This window comes from Pseudopodoces humilis, chromosome 6, assembly GCF_049639895.1.
Source record: "Pseudopodoces humilis isolate 2021_Gansu_Grassland_sample_001 chromosome 6, ASM4963989v1, whole genome shotgun sequence".
NCBI classification, from domain to species: domain Eukaryota; kingdom Metazoa; phylum Chordata; class Aves; order Passeriformes; family Paridae; genus Pseudopodoces; species Pseudopodoces humilis.
This window is the reverse complement of record NC_142205.1, coordinates 48,386,683-48,404,599: the sequence shown is the minus strand read 5'-3', so window position 1 is coordinate 48,404,599 and position 17,917 is coordinate 48,386,683. Positions and strand designations below refer to the sequence as shown.

Sequence of the window (17,917 nt, the reverse complement as noted above, 5' to 3'; positions counted from 1 at the left end):
ACAGCTCTACGTTTCCTGGCATCATCTTGGCATGTATTTAAAAACTTGGAAATCAATGGTAGTGGGAAGCTCTAGGCAGCATTCTGAGATTCTGTGGACTACAGGAAGAGTAAGACTCTTAGCTACATGTAGTGGTGTATGAACTGTCTTCTCCCTTGCCTGGGAAAGTAAAATGATTTTTTCATGCATTTAAGAAAAAAGAGCCACTGTCCTTGCTTCCCCCAAGTAAAGTGACAGGAATGGTGGTGGCCATTTGCTAGCTCAGGGTGCAGTGGTCAATACTCACCTACCATCCACAGCTTCTGGATGATCATGTCTTGAAATAAAGCACATCTAGAGTAATGGCCAATGGCACAGTCCAAACTTTTGCTGGCTTCAAAAGATTCCTACAGCAAAAGACAACACAAGTTAATTACCAAGGAGTTCATTTTCTCCATTCAGCGTTATGAAGCAGCCTGATGTCCCACTTTGAGCCAGCCTGGAGTATGTTTTTCCAAGGCTACAGCAGTTTCCCATGGCCTCATTTAAATCTAACTGCTATAGGATTTTTCTGCTATGCAGTCACTCTTGCCATATGCACAATGCAGAAGAGCACTAGCTCAGGTACTTACAGGTCTCTACTGACTGACTACTTCTTACAGAGATGGCCTTGTTTCATTTAAATTTTGGTTTTCCATGCTAATTGAACAAATTTGGCCTTTTGTTTTGCTACCTTGTAACTGGATCTGACTGGAAAGCAGAGTTAATAAGCACAACTCTTGAACTGAAACCTATCCTAAAAACCATGTGTTCCTGATTCCCTAAGCAGGTAAGAAAGAAAACAGTGATTTTAACAATGAAAAGGCTGGCTTGTAAGCTTCAAAACCATGCTCTCCTGTACTGAAAGTAAGAAACTTATTGGCCCATTTCTCTCCTCCTGACACTGCTACAAGTCACTGAAATAGACTCTATTACAAAGCTCCAAAACCAAAAGGGAACTAACAGAAGTGAAAATACTTAAGAAAGATGTGCCTCTAGAACAGAAAATCTGTCCAGGCCACAAGGTATGCAAACAGCAGATAAAAGAAAGACTGACAGAGAACTATGAACACTTACTTAGATGGGAACTTCTGCATATATTTGCACACTTCTTTCCTGGAGAAGATGCAGAACTTGAAAATGCTTCCAAGGATATGCTCCAGTATACAGGAGAAAAATAAGTCTTCCTTGTGTGACAGAAAGTATGAACAGGTGCCCTCTAAAGCTCAGAATAGCCTTTGCAAGCTCAGAATGAGGTCAACAGATTAGCCAACACCATACAGTGTTCTTCCCACACCTGCTCTCAAGTTCTGTTCTGGAAGGGCATTTGTCATAGCTGTGGGGCACTCTGGCTGCCACTTTTGCCCTCAGTGGAGAACAGCGCAGAGGGGCTCGGGAGCAAACAAAGGGCACAAGAGAACTCACTGGTCCTCAACAAGACATTGCAAGGCAGCACCTTGAAAGAACACTGACAAGGCCAGGCCCCTCTACTGCTGCCACCAATACTGAGGACAAGCACCATGACACTTACCAAATGCTCCTGCTGCCAGAGCCCCATCAGATAGAACTGGCAGCACAGGTGCTGCTGTAGCTGTAACAACACTCAGCTGGCAAGATGGACATGTCCACAGGAGTGTGGGGGTACCAGTGCTGCCTTCTTATCTCTGCCCTGATCTGAGACAAAGGCAGAACAATGTAACTAAGTATAGCACAGGACACCACTGCGAAACTACCAAGGGGAAATGGTTAACCAAAGCACACTTTACAATCGCTGCTGCATGGCAGGAGAACAGCTTCTATAAATATACATCTATTACAACACCAGGAAACCAAAAGAACATATTGAGGATATTAAAACAATAATGGAAGTCAACCTTCACCTTCAAATTCTGGTTTGAGTTCAAGCATTTGGCTTAAGCAATTACTAATCTTTCATAATGGCACCTAGTGCTGAATTAAAGACTTTCAGTGAAAAAGAATGGATCTACTCCTTAGGGAGCTTCTGACCTTCAAAAACAGTGATAATTTAAAAAATTGTCCAAACCTTGCTATTTCAATCTGGTTATTGCAGAAAGCAACAGGAAAAAAAATAAAAGAATGGTGTTCTATATAACAGTGCTAGTAGACATTCGTTGCATAGCCACTTCATCACTTATTAATCATGTACCACATAACTTCTTTCATAATTTTGCCTAAAAGTTGTGACAGGCTAAACAAAGTCAGAGTTATCCAAATTTGTGGGTTTTTCTTCTAGCAATCCAAAAGCTCTTTTCTACCTATCTCAAACTTCACTCATATGCTGAGATGAACAAATATCACCAACCTCCAGACAGGCCTTGTGATTGTCTTTAAACAAGTGATTCCTCCGAAGTTTTATTTATTTAACACTATTAAGTGCCATTTTGAAATGCTACCTAGATGTTGCTGGAAGAGACATTTCTCCATCAATGTAAAAAAGACATCAACAAACTTGCCCTTTTTGTAATACACTGCAGCAGTACATATTAATCATATTTTCTCCACATTTTTTCATTCTTACCTTATATTGACTTTATTGCTACTTTGATTCCAGAACACAAAAGAAACTGAAGAATTTTTCTGGTATTGCTGGCCCATGATTCCCCTCAGAATAGCTTTTAACTTCCTTTGTCACTGCCTATATTTATGAAGTTGTACTCATGACTGTCATTTTCCCTATTTATTTTACAAAATCTATAAACATTGGCACATACACATCCATATTGTGATTGTTTTAATGTCTTCTTTTAACTAGGACTAGAGTTTTGAATCAGATGCAACTGCAGTTAGTTGTTTTGGTGATCCAATAAAGCATCTGTAAGAAACTCTCATTTACCATTTCCCTTTCTTCTGTAAGTTCTTCCTCTTGCAAAAGACCATGTCAGTTTTGGTTAACACCAAAGTATCAGTCAATATGCTCATCTCTCTGCCCATTAAAACTGTGATCACAACTGAGATTAACCCCCAGCCTGAGTTCTCCAATGGAACACACAGCTGCTCCCCACCATGTGCTCCAGACCCCCACCACCAGCAGCAGCATGTATCGCCCACATGCTGCTTTTACAACACCAATGGACATTAGTGGCAGAGCTTGTTCAAACTCCACTTGCTGTGATGCTGATTCTGCTTTGCAAGAAAATTAATATTGCTTGGGTGGACAGAGTATCTTTGTGGAACGCCAGCAAGATCCCAGCTGCATTTCAAACCGTGTCTGACAGACAAGCCCCATGTTTAGCAACCTGCCCATGAAGTGGCTCAGTGGCCTACTGGCAGTAGTCCCAGCTTCACACCCAATCCCTCCCCCTCATGCCCAGCATACCTTGCTGTTATCCTAAAATGAATTTCCACTTACTGCATAGTGAAGCTAGAAAAAAAATACAGATGTGCTTTCAATACATCACATATATTATATGTAAGCTTTGCAGTTGGTATCTTTACATTGAACCAGCAGTTAAAATTCACATGACAGGAACAGACAGTATGCTCTTCAGCCAGCTCAAAGTGTATGTCACTGCAACTTCAGTCAAATTCTTCTAATTTTTTTTTCTCCTGCTTTTTCACTCTTTATCTGTAAGGAAATGAAGTATTCTCAGACAACATCCAGTAGAGACGTCAAGATTAGTGAACTTTCTAGTTCTTCAACACTGGTAGGTTCCCAAGGATAAAACACAACCATTTTCTTCTTTTCAGTCATGAGGAAACCATTATCGCTAAATCTGCCTTTTATACTCCCTACATCCAGAGTAACAAAAGGAGCAATTGCAGTGGTCTGAAGAACAAATATATAAATATCATCTTGTTGGGATATAGAGGCCTGAAAGAGAAATAAAAAAAATGTATTACTAAAAAGAAGATACATGCTAAAGAAGACCCCAGTTACACCCAAACTGGGAAAGACCTGCATGTCAGTAAAACAGGCTGAACAACCACATTTAATCAAAATTAGTATTCCTCATATGTAAGAATCATGCAAAAACTGCAAATGTTACCAGAGCATTCCTACAGAATTACTACAGATTGTGGGAAAATGCTAAGAAGTATTATCACTTTGCCATCTTCTTATGAGAATAACTGAATAAATGGTAATCTGACTTCTACATAGTACTGGTATTCCATTTTTATTGCAGGGAGATTGGTCCTTTCACCAACACTTCACTCGACTTATCAATTCACGCTTGCCTTTCAATTATATACATAATAGAAACACGCAGAAGCAAAAGAAGGTAAAAATCCCAGTAGGACAGAAAGTCATCTCAATGTATCATGGCAGTGAAGCCCTTATACTTCATTTAGTAAAATACAAAAAAAATAGTAGTAAAATATCAGGTCAAGGTATAATGTTCTATATTAAGTTCTATCAGCACTTAAATCTCAGAGAGACTTAAAATCCCAACCAGGATGCATTTTCATGCAACACTCCCCATTCACCATAATGAAAGACCATGCTACATAACTTTCAAATACCAATTAACATCTATAAAAAGAGGACAAATTGCAGTCAGTGCAGGCATCATGTTCTGGTTACAAGAAAAGCAACGCTATTCATTTTTGAGAAAAAGCACAGATCCTCTATACATTTTGTTTCCTGAAGAAATACTAATGCTTTTGATGCTTTTTAAAAGCAATGCTACAAACAGTAGCTCTTGGATTAGCAATGTATTTGAAAGTCTAGTTAGTTTATTAGTAACTAAGTATAGGCATACCAGCCTCTTGCAAAACATTTTTTAATCCCAGCTGCATTTCTTAAAATGACCGCTTTGCATTTATCCTTGCTAGCTACCCCTATTAATTTGTATTGCAAAGACAACAGTTAAAAGATAAAGTAATGAAATTTTCCAAAAATGCTCCAGTTGCAGAGCTTTTTTAATTTATATCATCCATAAACCAAAAAAACCAAACCAAAACAAAGAAACAAACTCCCCACAGCATGACTCAGACTCCAGATTGTACCACCGGATGAAAAAAAAAATTAAAACAGGCTGATTTCTTTTCTTTGTATACTCAGGAGGCAGGCTGTGCTGCCGTGAAAGAGATAAGAAGGAAAAATCTGGCCCATTTTCTTTTTGTAAAGCAATTACGCTGGTCCAGATTCAAAGAGATTAGACCTCTATTTCCCCCTTGTTCAGTTTAGCACTAAAGAGCAAAGCTGCAGTTTGAAAGCCAAATGTGAGAACACATAGGTCCTCATCCTGCCCATCTGATGATTAAGAATTTTCCAATAAGATGTACATGCTACAAAAGTCAGGCTTAACAAAATGTGTGCGCACATACACACAGGGCATGCATGCTCTCTATATATACAGAAAGCCTGCTAGGAACAGAAGAAATCTAAGAAAAAGCAGCAAATTGACTAAATGACAGTGTTATACAACACTGATGCTTTTTGTGCCTTTTTAGGAGACTGACACGCTTGACAGCTATTAAGAAATAATAACTATTATGCAAATCAGAATCCTTACTGGAGGGCAGGGATTTGAAGGAGGAGGAAAGGAGCATGAAATACTGTGTGTTAGCAATGTTACACTGATCTGAGAGTGTGAGCGCTTCCAGAGGAAATACTGCTGACAATAACGCACTCCACACTCAGCTGAACTAGGATCACCTAACCCTGACATATAGTGCTGTCTTCAAGCCACAACACTTGTCATGATGCTAGCTGCTGTCTAGGGACACAAAGAAAAAAAAGGAGCAATGCTGCAAGGTGGAAGACAATCTAAACAAATGAAAGGGAGACTTCATTATTTTAAACAAAACAAAGCCCAGACAAAAAAACACAAACAAACCAACCCCACCAGTCTTATTTAGACACACATATAGTGACACCAGAAAAAAAAAAATCTGATTTTGAACTCAACCTGGAAGCCAGAATAGCAACAACTAAGGAGAAAGAATATTCAGTGGAATCAGACACACTGCATAGCTGGCAAACAACTCAAAACAGTAAGATTAGCAAAATCAAATACAGTATTTTAGCATGATTGATGCTTACACTAAGCTGGGTCTTTTTTAATCCCACAGCATCCTTGAGTGATGAAAGGAAGTAATGGTTTGTAGGACTCTGGAGCCCATCTTCTCCCACGAGACAGAAAGTTATAATACAGCTTTTCCTGGTACAATTTCTGCATCTTTCCAGAAGGTCACTGATGGATTCCTTGTAGATGGGGACAGCACTCTGAGCTTTAACAGCCACACCTTCTTTAGCAAGGGTGCATACGGGCTCCAAAGAGCTCCAGGCGTGCACGACAACCTATCCCGCACATTGAGAGAGCACAAAGATTAGAAGAAAGGCTACACCTATGAAAACAATGCAGCATCCTAGATTTCAGATTGCTCATTACAACAGATGTTTCTCTGACAGCACCAGCTGATTTCCACCTAGCAAGAAACTACACAGTAGATATGGCATAAAAATTAGAACATTCTAAAAACACAACAAGAGGTCCATTTCGAACAGTCTGGAGCTGCTCTTGATCTGCAAGACTTTTTTGTTTTCTCTAGGCTCCTTGAGAAGAAAAGATTGCCAATTCCTGCCAAGGGACTGCTGGGAAATGGAATTATTGTGTGACTAGTTTGTTGACTCTTTTTCCTCCCTTCCTTGATTAAAAAAACCTCAAACGAAGGATTTTCTTGAGATTGCTCAGCATTATCTGATGTAACCCAACTGGGTATGCTGGAGATTCTGCATAATCAACTCCTACACAGAAGCAAGCTCCATCATCTTGAAAGGGATTATGAAGGTTATATTAATACAGCAAAATACATTCCCAGACATCATCCATGCATTACGAATATACCCTTTTAGATAGGGCATAATTTGAAAATTAAGCACTTAATGAGAGTTACAATATTCTGTACTGTAAGTTTTGAGTTATTTTTTGCCTTAACAGGAGTGTGCAGACCAGAATTGATCTTAACTCCTTTCAAGAGTTAAGTTCCAAATCTTCTTGAAGAGCAATATACAGTATTCATCAGAACTATCCTACTGCCAACAATTCTCTGATGCTATTAGAAAATCAGAATTTATGTCTGTTAGAATAACTCAGACCAGAAATGAACAATTTCATTAAGTGCAGTCCTACTCCAAGAACTGACTTTACAACCATTTTTGTACCATATATTACCCCATATAAGCAACCTTATAAATCTGAAAATTCATGGAAGCCCACCAGACAGAGCAATGATCTAGGAGCTGGCATATTCATACTACTAGTTCCAAAATTACTATTTCCAGATCTCAAGGTCTGCTTTTCCATCCTTCACACTATTTTCACATAGGACACACTTGATGTCAGGAGCTAAATCTCATAGTGGAAAATGATCCCTAAATTCATCTGTTATCTGATGATCTGTTATATGTTGCCATATGATTAACAGCAACAAAATGTAACAAGCTGAAAAAGAAGACTGCTGTCTACAAGAAAACACAGCAGTCCAAACACTGACATAAAAATCCTATCAGTTTCTATAGCATTCTCAGAAAAGAGTTAAGGCATCCATTACAAAACAATGACATGCATAGGTGACCTTCCAATTAAAGATGTGCCATTCATATTTCAAAAAATAATCCAGTCCTTTTTCCCAAAGCCATGTAGTTTGAGTACTGGTAAGCAATGGTACAATCCCTTTTTTCCCCCCTACTTAATCGGGTTATCTAGTTCTAACAGCCAGGGAACAGTTCTGTTAAGTAGTGAGGTACCATTTTTCACACTTTGTTCTATTTAGCCATCAATCCGTTTAAGATTTCAACAGAATAGTTCATTTCAGCCTTATACCCACAGGCTACAAGCCAAAGAACTTCTTCTGTGAAGCACTACACACTACTTTAATAAAGAATAGTGCTGCCCCTAAGATTAAACACTAGAGCTGCATCTCATGGTGGTTGAGCATGGCCTCACTGAAGCTTGTCTGTACAAAGATGTGTTCAATTCAGCTTCTCACATTTTTGCAGGAGGCACACAAGAGTGGTGAGGTAGCTGTCACTTACCCTCAAAGTCAGGTTGTGGTCTTCATGAAGATCTGAGACACCATGAATGTGCAACATCCCTTTGTCTTCATAGGCCACAGGCAGCAGTGGTGCAAAGAAGTTCTGGGCAAAATAATGGAGCAGTTTCCACTTACCACCATACTCTAAAAAGGGTTAAAAAGAAGAAAGACTGAAACTGAATCCAAAATTGCCTCATCATACGTTCTCTGTACGGGCTTTCTGGTCCTGCTATTGGCAATGCAACATCCCCCTCCACTCTTTTTCACCTCTATCAAATGCAAAGAGTGACTGAAGGTACTCTTGCTTCCTTCCAGGCAAGGCTCTGCCCTGGAAAAGATCTGATGCTCTTTCAAACTTTAAGCTTTCCCAAAAGCTTCTATTTTTGTGTCTCTGTCCTATCACTACTATACTGTCATTCAGTTAAAGGAAGCCTTAAACACAAATGACAAAGCTGACACAGTGTACCACACATAAACCAAGTAGCTGGAGCATCTGTGCTGAGAATCCAGACAAACACTGGCATTGCCACAAACTACCACTATTATAAAAAGAGACAAGGTACTTATACAAAATGTTCTCTTCTCCTTTTTCAGTCCTCCTTTCAGTTCTTCCTTAGAGGACATCCATAGAAATAAAGACAAAAATAAATTCCCAAACCAAAGACAACTGTGAGCTTGGCAAAACAAATCTGCCAAGATCTAGAGACAACACCTCCTCCATGGGAGTTAGTATCCATGACAGACAGATGACAAACAGTTCATGCTGCTTCTTTAATGGAAAGCTGTACCTCATTACTTTTAATACTTTGAAAGTCTGCCATTAAACTGGAAAAGCCATCAAACTCTGCATCCTCTCCAAAAAAAGCAATTTTGCTTTTTTGCTTTGCAACACTGCCATGTAATAATTTGGAAAGAGAAGCTGCATCTATTTCCTCCTCTATTAACATTCCATCTAGCATCCACTGTCTGCATTTTAAGTTTGTCTTTGCTCAACCATTATCCAGTCATTGAAATGGCACTAAAAAGAAGTATCAAGTCAGCTGCACCATCTCACAAGGAAAGAAAAGTTAGATAGTGGTTTTCATTCTTGTTTCTGGCTCCTCATTTTATACAAGTTTAAAGCTGATGTATGCTTTATGATGTATGAAGAATATTTTCAGTGAGATGTTTTTCTTGTAACTCTCTTAGTATTTACTCTCTTGGTTTTGGTTCTTGTACAAAGCTCTTAGCACTTTCAAACATCTCATAATTAAAGACTTATCCAGAGTAGTCTTTAAAGGCTTGTTGTGGCTTTCCCAGGGGGACTCGAACATGCTTTGTCTGCACTCCACATAAACATGAATGAACTTTGTGAAGAATAAGTGCATTAACTCCAGCTTAGCACATTACACATCACATTGTTCTCAGCAAGTTCACAACCAGCTAGCTTGGAGAACAAGAGAAGCTCATATCTGCCTGGAAAACCCACACAAGATTGAAGTGTGCTATGAGATCAGTTTGTTGCCAGCAAAAACACCACTGGCATTCAAGTTAACTGCACTGAAGCAAACCAAAGAGATAAGGCTGGATGAAAACTTCAGGAGAGGCAGCTGCATTTCTTCAAAACAGACAGTTGATAAACTGATGAACATACACAGTATACTGATGCCTTTCAGTATAGAACTGTAGAGCTATCTGTGATGGAAAAGACCTCTAGGATCAAGTTCAGCTGTTCACCTCCCAAGTGCACCATTAAACCATGCCCCTAAGTTCCCATGCCACATTTGTACATCTTATAAATGCATCTCAGGGAAGGGTGATTCCACCACTTCCCTGGGCAGCCCACTCCAAAGCTTGACAACACCTTGGCGAAAATTCAATTTAAACCTCCACTGGTACAACTTGATGCCATTTCCTCTTGTCCTGTCACTTGTTAATGGAGAAAAGGGGCCAACCCCCACCTCACTGTGACCTCCATTCAGGTAGTTGAAGCAGGGGGTGTGGAGGTATCTGTGTTTGTGTGTCCCAGCCTCCTTTCCTCCAGGTTAAACACCCCCAGCTCCCTCAGCCGCTCTCTGTAAGCCTTGTGCTCCAGCCCTTCCCCTGCTCCATTGCCCTTTTCTGGACATGCTCCAGCACCTCAGAGTCCTTCTTGCAGCGAAGGGCTCAGAACTGAACACAGAATTTGAGATGCAGCCTCAACAGTGCAGAGTACAGGGGAACAATCCCTTCCCTACTCCTCCTGGCCACAGACACAAGCCAGGATGCCGCTGACCTTCTTGGCCCCCGGGGCACTGCTGGCTCATGTTCAGCCACTGCTGACCAGCAGCCCCAGGTCCATTTCCACTGGGCAGCTTCCCAGCCACTCTGCCCCAGCCCACAGCATTGCCTGGAGTTGTTGTAACCTAAGTGCAGGACTTGGCACTTGACCTTGTTGAACCTCATAAAACTGGCCTCAGTGCATTGATCCAGCCTGTCCAGATCTTTCTGCAGATCCTTACTACCACTCCCACCCAACTTGGTGTTGACTGCAAACTGGATGAGGGTGTACTTGAACCACTTGTTCAGATCCTTTATAAAGATATTAGGTAGGGCTGGCCCCAGTACTGAGCCCTGGGAAATCCCAGTAGTGACCCACTGTCAGCTGGATATGAATCCATTCACCATCACACTCGCCCTGTCCCTCCAGCCAGTTTGTTTTCGTGGTGAATAGTGCACCCATCTGTATCATGAGCAGCCAGTTTCTCCAGGAGAATGTTGTGGGAAATGGCATTAAGGCATTGCTAAAGTCTAGGCAGACAACAACCACAGCCTTTCCTCATTCACCAACTGCATCAACTTGTAACAGGAGATCAAGCTGGTCAAGCAGGACCTGCCTTTCACAAACCTGTGCTGGCTGGGTCTGATCCCCTGTTGATATGAACAAAGGCATGTTCTGGCATTCCAAGGACACTTACTGACAGAAAACACTGGTGCTTTAAAGAACAAGTCTACCAAAAACAGGGGTGCTACAAATTACTCTTCAGTCATTAAACTTGAGAAGATGGGAGATTTGGACTGGGGATGGATTATCTGAAACAGGATAAAGTGGGGGGCAGTATCTGTCCAACAAACAAAAGCTATGGGCCTTGTATGAGAAATGGGCAGGGAGAGTCTGGGAGGGGTTGAAATCTCTAAAGCCCTCAGGACTGCTGCACAACTTCCTGGAACTCTAATTGTCAATTAATTAAATTGCCAGTGCAATAGATGTTGCTCACTGCAGAATCCAGGCAGAGTCCACCACAAGCTCAGACAAGTTACCCATCATGGTCTGAGGTTTCAGTGCCTGTTGACTTAATTTTTTTTTCCTGATCTTAATTCACATCATGAAAATCTAGGCTTCAGCTATCTTATATGTGAAATGAATAACACAATTGATGTAGAGAAGTTTCTGCTACTTAGTGTAATATAAAATCCTGTTTCTTTTTGAATGGGTCCTTCTCTCAATCTCTGCTGTGCCTTGATTTCCAACTGGATTACACAGCCACACTGCAGAGGGAAAGAGAGGAGGTTTGCTACCTAGGCAGCAAAGCTCCTCAGAAAACCTTTACAGCAGAGAACACGACACTCAGTGAACATGGCATTAAACTTCCACAGGGAAACCCAAGCAAACAAAAACCCCAGCCAACAAACAAAATCAAACAAACCACACACTTAGAAGTTTGGACCATTTCAAAACACACTCCACTACTATGATACCCATTGTTTTGGAATGTTTGAAAAATCATTAGTCTGCTTAACTCTGATCAGCTTTTAAGACTGGTATTTCCCTTCCCAAAAATACTACGGCCATTTTGAAGAGCCAAAACTCAGCTGCTGTAGCAGTTTCACACGTGAAGTGTTTTCCAAAGACAGCTTTTCTAGCATCAGGATCTTGATAATACATTTGTCAAAGTAACTTCAGACAGCAGGGAAAACTGAAGCTAATTTAAAAGCCCATATTTTTCAGTTCTTTTGTTGTCTTGATTTCCATAGGACCAGAGCTAGATAGATACCTTTATTTAAAAACAGGCAAGTTGCATTTCAAACACACCATGCACACATGCCCAAAAATGGATGTAAAAAATCTGGAGGTCAGGAAGTTATCATGAGAAACCTCTGGGTTTAAACTTTCCTGTTACAGACATGCATGCCCAAAGGCAACAGTCAAAAGTTATTTAAAATAGCCCTAGGGTGGCTTTCTCCTCCTCTCACCACATTTTAAAAAATTCTTACAGAAATCCATGTTCCTCAATTTTTCCTGACAATAACAAGGGGTTTGCACTCTCTGTAGCATTAAACTTCACAACAGGAAACTAAAGTTAGGTTTGTAATGAGACTCCAGTACCCTTTCATCTGACTCTTCCCTGAAGCCTTCTACACTGATGGCAGGAGTGCAAATAAACAGATCTCCCTGAAATGATTTTAAATTAATCACTTTGCACTATTAAATGCAACCCAAGAAACATGCTGCTAGTTCTTTCCTCGCCTCAGCCTCATGAATTCAGATCAATTATTCTCCATAACAGCCTGTACCAGGGCTTACCAGGGGCACCAAATATTGAATCTGCAATAAAAGCCAGTTATCTTTTCAAGGAAATCTCATGACAACCTTGGGTACCTCAAGGTGACACTTGTCTGGGAGTGTCACAGCACTCCACCAAAACATACTGCAGAGATGTTAAAGCATCCAACATGGCACAGCCAGCTTCACAGTTAGGTGCTAACAGCCAGAACCCAGTTGTGATAAAACCTGTTTACTTCTGAGATGAAGGCAGAAGTACTGTGATACAAGGGCCCTGCTGTGTTTTCATTCAACCCAAGGAAACATCTTAAAGGTAAAAGCTAAAAGGAGAAACATTTGCTACCTTCTTCCTTCCCCACCATGTGGAAACATTTCTGCTTGGTACCGGAAATTATGTAAACCCCTCCATGACTTTCTGCAAAGTAACAGACTTAAATAAAAGCACTCATTGGTGATTGATACTACTGTGCCATCTAACAAGATGCAGAAACATGTTTTTGAAGTGCAAATAAAACTAATTTCTCCGAAGTCTTGCATAATTTCAGATATTAGCATTTCAAAATCCCTCTACCGAACTGCCTAATTAAATGAATATTAAACCTTTCCTCATCTCACTGAGGGAATACAACAAAACAAAGGGACAGCTGTATCTCTGCTGAGCTTCTTTCTTCTAAACCAACTTCAACAACATATGAATAATTCAAGTATTTGATAAATATTCTAAAGTGATGTCATCTCTGTACTCAAAAAGACATTTATGGTCTCCACAACCATTGCATCTATCAATACACCTGTCTTTACAAATGGACACTTCTCCAAGCATCTTTTTCTCTTGAGGCACTTAAAGCCTAAGAGCATCACTCACTGCTAGAATCATAAAAATGAACATTGTGATATTCCATTTCCTAATACAAGTCTAGAAAGTCCAGAAAGATAAGCATCATAGCTGGACCACTGCCTTAATATTTAAATAAATTAGTCTCTTTCTTGTACTGCTTTTTCCTTTGTTGTTGTAGTTATTTTGCTTAGATAAATTAAAAAAAAAAAAAAAAAAAAAAAAAGGAGAGGGATAAACATCTCCCAGAAAAAAAGAGGGAGGATGGCGTGGGCTAATTTTTTCTTAAAAGGAGGCAAAATGGCATTTTGTTCCAAGGACACATCAAGACTGCCCATAGACAGTCTTACTTTTTCTCTTAGCTTTCCCTCATGCCACACATTCCTCATTCCTCTCTACTTCTTACTGCCTAAGTTACTTACCTCTTTATATGTCTGATTATTTTTGTGTTTTAAGAGGAAAAAATAATATGTGTAAATAGCATATTAGCAGAATAATTTAGTCAACAGGAGTGATTCACCCCATCTGACACCAAGCTAGACATCAAATCTCTGCCAGTCACCTTCTATAAAAAGCTTCTCAGAAGCTATGCTGGGTGAGAGATATCTTATGAAGTTCTGTGAAAATCAAATTCATCATGGAGAAGATAATTCTTCTTCCTAGTTCTAAGACAGCTAATGACACAATGAATCACATTTGGAGATAATCATCTCTCCCCCCAACTGACTACAGAAAAAATCTAGATGCTCAATTTTTACATCATAAATCCCATCCTGGAATGAATTTCTAAAGGATGGACAGGAATACGTTTGAAGTTTGTAAAGCTATCCAAGAGACAGGGCAGAGTTATATTTCTTATTCTGATACTTCCAGATGAGGAAAACTCAACTGGTAGCTGGTGCATTTTACCAGATTGTCACAAACTTACCCAAGGAAGCCCATGAAGGAGCCTGCCAAATGTCATTGAGTTGCCAGTACAGAGCTCCCATTGTGTGTCCTTCTCCATTGATTATTTCACTTTGACTAAAACGATAGAATTCAGTTTCTGTCTTTACACACTGAGCCTGCATCACCTTGGTCAGCAAAGAGATAAAAAATATTTTTGGTATATTGAATTTTACTTTTTTTTCAAAACATGTTTGAATATATAGATACACAACACAGACTTCACAGCAACAGCACATAACTTTAAACTTGAGCCCTGAGGAGTATCCACCTGCAGTGCAGTGGATCTCTGCTGGAAGAAGATCTATTCCTAGCAGATCCCAACAGCTTTGCAAGCAGTACCCTTCAAGAATCTCATATGGGGCTACTTCCATTCAGTGAAGATGGTCTTTGAAAGGCAAATCAAAGACAAGGAAAAGAAAATGAAATTTAAAATAAGTATTTTTTTACATTAATTTAAATAACTCCCTCCAGAGTTGCAAAATGATGTTAAGCTGCATTACCTTCGGTATACATTACCTTGGTGTCTAAACCCCTACACTCTGAACTTACATTTTCACTATACAAGTCAAAACTGTACATCAGAAAAGCAACTATTTTTTCAGCTGCACTCCCACTCCTTTTCTGCTTCTCCATGTCATCTAGAAACCACTTCTCAGATTTTTCATTGGCCAAACTCTCAATGGATGCTAAACAGGCTGCATTGTTCTTCACACAGTTTATTACAATCAGGCTGGGGAAATATAAAGAAATTCTTAAAATAAAATGAAAAGCTTTTGGGACAGCCCAGAAGGTAAAGATATTACTTCTAGTTAACCTCTAAAGCAAGTTTTCTTTCTTTAGCCTTTTTGCTATCCTTACTTTGGTATTAAATTGTTTAAGCTGTTAATAAGGCCTTGATAGACCTAGCCTTAAAGAAACTCTCAGAGCTTTTTTGAGTCAGGACCTCATGGTGCAAGCTTTGCTCCTGGTTTCAATTTTATAGCATTATCTATCCTTGTTCTCTTGTAAAGAGTGCCAAAAATTCTCAAGCTATTTTGCTTTTATATAAAACTTGCTGACAGCAGCTCTCAAACATTAGAAACTTAGTGAGTGTGCAGCTATTTCCATCAAGAGTGTTTCAGAAATTCTTGAAACACAACAAAAATTAACAGCACTTTCAATTTGCCTAATAGCATTAGAAAGTTACTTAGCATCTTTTAAAAGTTGCACAGAAATCACAAATAAAGAGGGAAGCATGATGTGGAACTACTATGAATAAAGAGTAAAATATACCCTTCTGCTTTGAAAAAAAACCCCAAAATATATTCTCTAAAACATCAATATTTGAGTCCATAACAAAAAAAAAAAAAAAACAACACAAAAAAAAAAAAACCAAAAAAAGCTAGTACTAACCTAATTAATAGAGAACTACATTCTTTGGAAAAAAACTTGTTTCCAAAGCTTGTGTGCTCCACAAATCAAAGCAGTGAGCCTACAGGGGCCACATGAAGAGCAAAACATCCCCACCCTGGAACAGGGAGTAACATGCAGCACTTGGAATAATCTTGTACCATGAAAGCCCAGCACATGCCTGTATCCTCCCCCAGCTACATGAGCCCTGCTGGGGACAAGGATCAAGGCAGCACATAATGACAGACTTTCTCCCAGTTGAGACAGTTTCTGAGTAATTCCCTGATTATTCCAGTCCTTCTATCATGAAAATTGGATTCTCTCTACAATAAAAGAGAAACATGCTAGCTCCAAATTAAACTGGATTCTCCAGTTCTTCAGTATAGAAACCTTCCATATGATGGAACACTGCCTAAGGGACCAGGTGCAGTTCTAACAGCTGACAGAACTTAATGGAACAAATACTGACAGCTACTTCTATGGAAGACATCACTGTTACCTGAGTGAGGTAGATAATATCTTTCAATTGTTTTACAGGATCTGGGCTCTGGGGAAGCTTGAAATGACGCCTAATCTCTTGAAGCATCTGAATATTGCCACCATCATGGTGCTGCCGATGGAGAGAAAAATTGCTTGTGTAGGACCAGTCCTCAGGGGAGGAAACCTTTCAAAAACCACAAAAGTAAGGTATCTGAATGAAAAGGTAGAATCTACATTTAATGACAGCCAGGATATTGAGGAAAGGATATCCATTACAGCCTAATGACATAATCCAAAACCTTAAAACTGGTAGTTTATTTCTACACTGCCTCATGTAGTTATGCAAGGATTTTGAATCCCTAACACCCTTTGCTGACACTCCTTCTACAAATAAATGAAAACAGACATGGCTGCTGAACCCAGAAGAGCAACTTTTGTCTCAGTGGCTTTTAACTTATTTGTCCTAACGTTTGGGCTGGCCAAGGGACCTGAGTTTTGCTTGTATTCACAGAAAATCAGAAACACACTAGATTTATGTCGAAGAATGTAATCTAGTCAAAAACACCTAGGTATAAAAGTTACGTAAGTTAGTAGGGCTATAAATTCTAATAATATGTGTATATATATCTTCAAAACTTGCCTCTGATAACAAATGATCATAAAATAGCTTTTTTTTCAACTAAAGATAACAACACAATATAACTCATTAAGATATTTTTGCCAAGTTTTCATTGTAATTACTCTCTCTAAACAATCTTATTTAAATTTGTTTCTTTTTACGCTGGATTGAATAATTTTTATTTTTATTCATATAGATGAATGTTCTGATTATGCTTCAGATAATATGCTTTGCCCAGCAAATTGAAAAGAATGTTCCAAACTCCTTTTGGTTGTATGCACAAATATCAACATCGCTCCCTGGACAAATGGATAAACAGGCATGATATGTCTCTGCTCCACTTTGCTAAGTAAGACAGAACATATAATAGCTAAATTTAGCAAAGACAAAACCAAATCCTCTTACATGCAATACATTAAGAAACAAATTATTTAAATGTAAGAAATTGGTTAAATAGATAAAAATCAAAATATTTTAAAAGCCAGCAAAATTCAGCTTTTGTCATGTTTCTTCTCTTTCTCAAATACATGTCCCTAGACGCCACAAAAGTAAACAGATGTAAGTCAATCATTACTGAGCTATACATTAAATAGAATTACTACTAGAAATAACAGTTTCATAACAGTCTCTCATCCAAATGAGGTCCCTCTTGCAACATCAAAGTCTAGACGGGAAGAGACTCATTGCCCTCACTAAATGAGAGCAAAAGGGACAGGAAGGTGTGGAACCCAGCCTCACCTTTTCAATTGTACTGAAGGAAGGCCAGGACTGAAATCCATACTCTGAAGCAAAACGAGTTTTAGGATACACTGTCCAGTTCCAGCAGTCACTGTTGTAGTCATAGAAGTGTGTGTCACCATAATGGGTGTCGTAAGGATCCCGGGAAAGCCAGCCTTCTTTAACTGACTCCAAGCCATTGGTGGGACTGGATGCAACAAAAGGACGACTCTTATCTTCCTGGGATTTTAAAAACAAAACAAAATAAAACTACAACCCTCTTACAAAGTGATTGGCTTTTACCATCTGAATATATAGACCATTTTTTGAAAAGAGGGGTTGGGAGCAGGGAGACCATGCTTCTTCCAAAATTCTGAGTCACCACTTA

The 17,917-nt window shown here is 39.4% G+C and overlaps 1 protein-coding gene across 9 annotated transcripts in view; it reads right to left on the bottom strand.

The window, feature by feature from the left end:
- The window catches only part of MANBA (mannosidase beta), a 52,486-nt gene that overhangs the window by 4,097 nt on the left and 30,472 nt on the right, over positions 1–17,917 (bottom strand). For 4 of the 9 annotated variants that reach the window (XM_088057157.1, XM_088057156.1, XM_088057155.1 and 1 more), the window contains exons 12-17: positions 17,551–17,769; positions 16,213–16,377; positions 14,305–14,449; positions 8,021–8,163; positions 6,026–6,283; positions 287–3,850 (exon numbers count right to left, since the gene is read on the bottom strand). In XM_088057157.1, the coding sequence (XP_087913283.1) occupies positions 3,626–3,850; positions 6,026–6,283; positions 8,021–8,163; positions 14,305–14,449; positions 16,213–16,377; positions 17,551–17,769 (1,155 nt within the window). In that variant the 3' untranslated portion in view covers positions 287–3,625. The remainder of the gene's footprint in view (positions 1–286; positions 3,851–6,025; positions 6,284–8,020; positions 8,164–14,304; positions 14,450–16,212; positions 16,378–17,550; positions 17,770–17,917) is intronic. The other 5 variants (XM_088057158.1, XM_088057159.1, XM_088057160.1 and 2 more) reach the window with 5 other exon arrangements.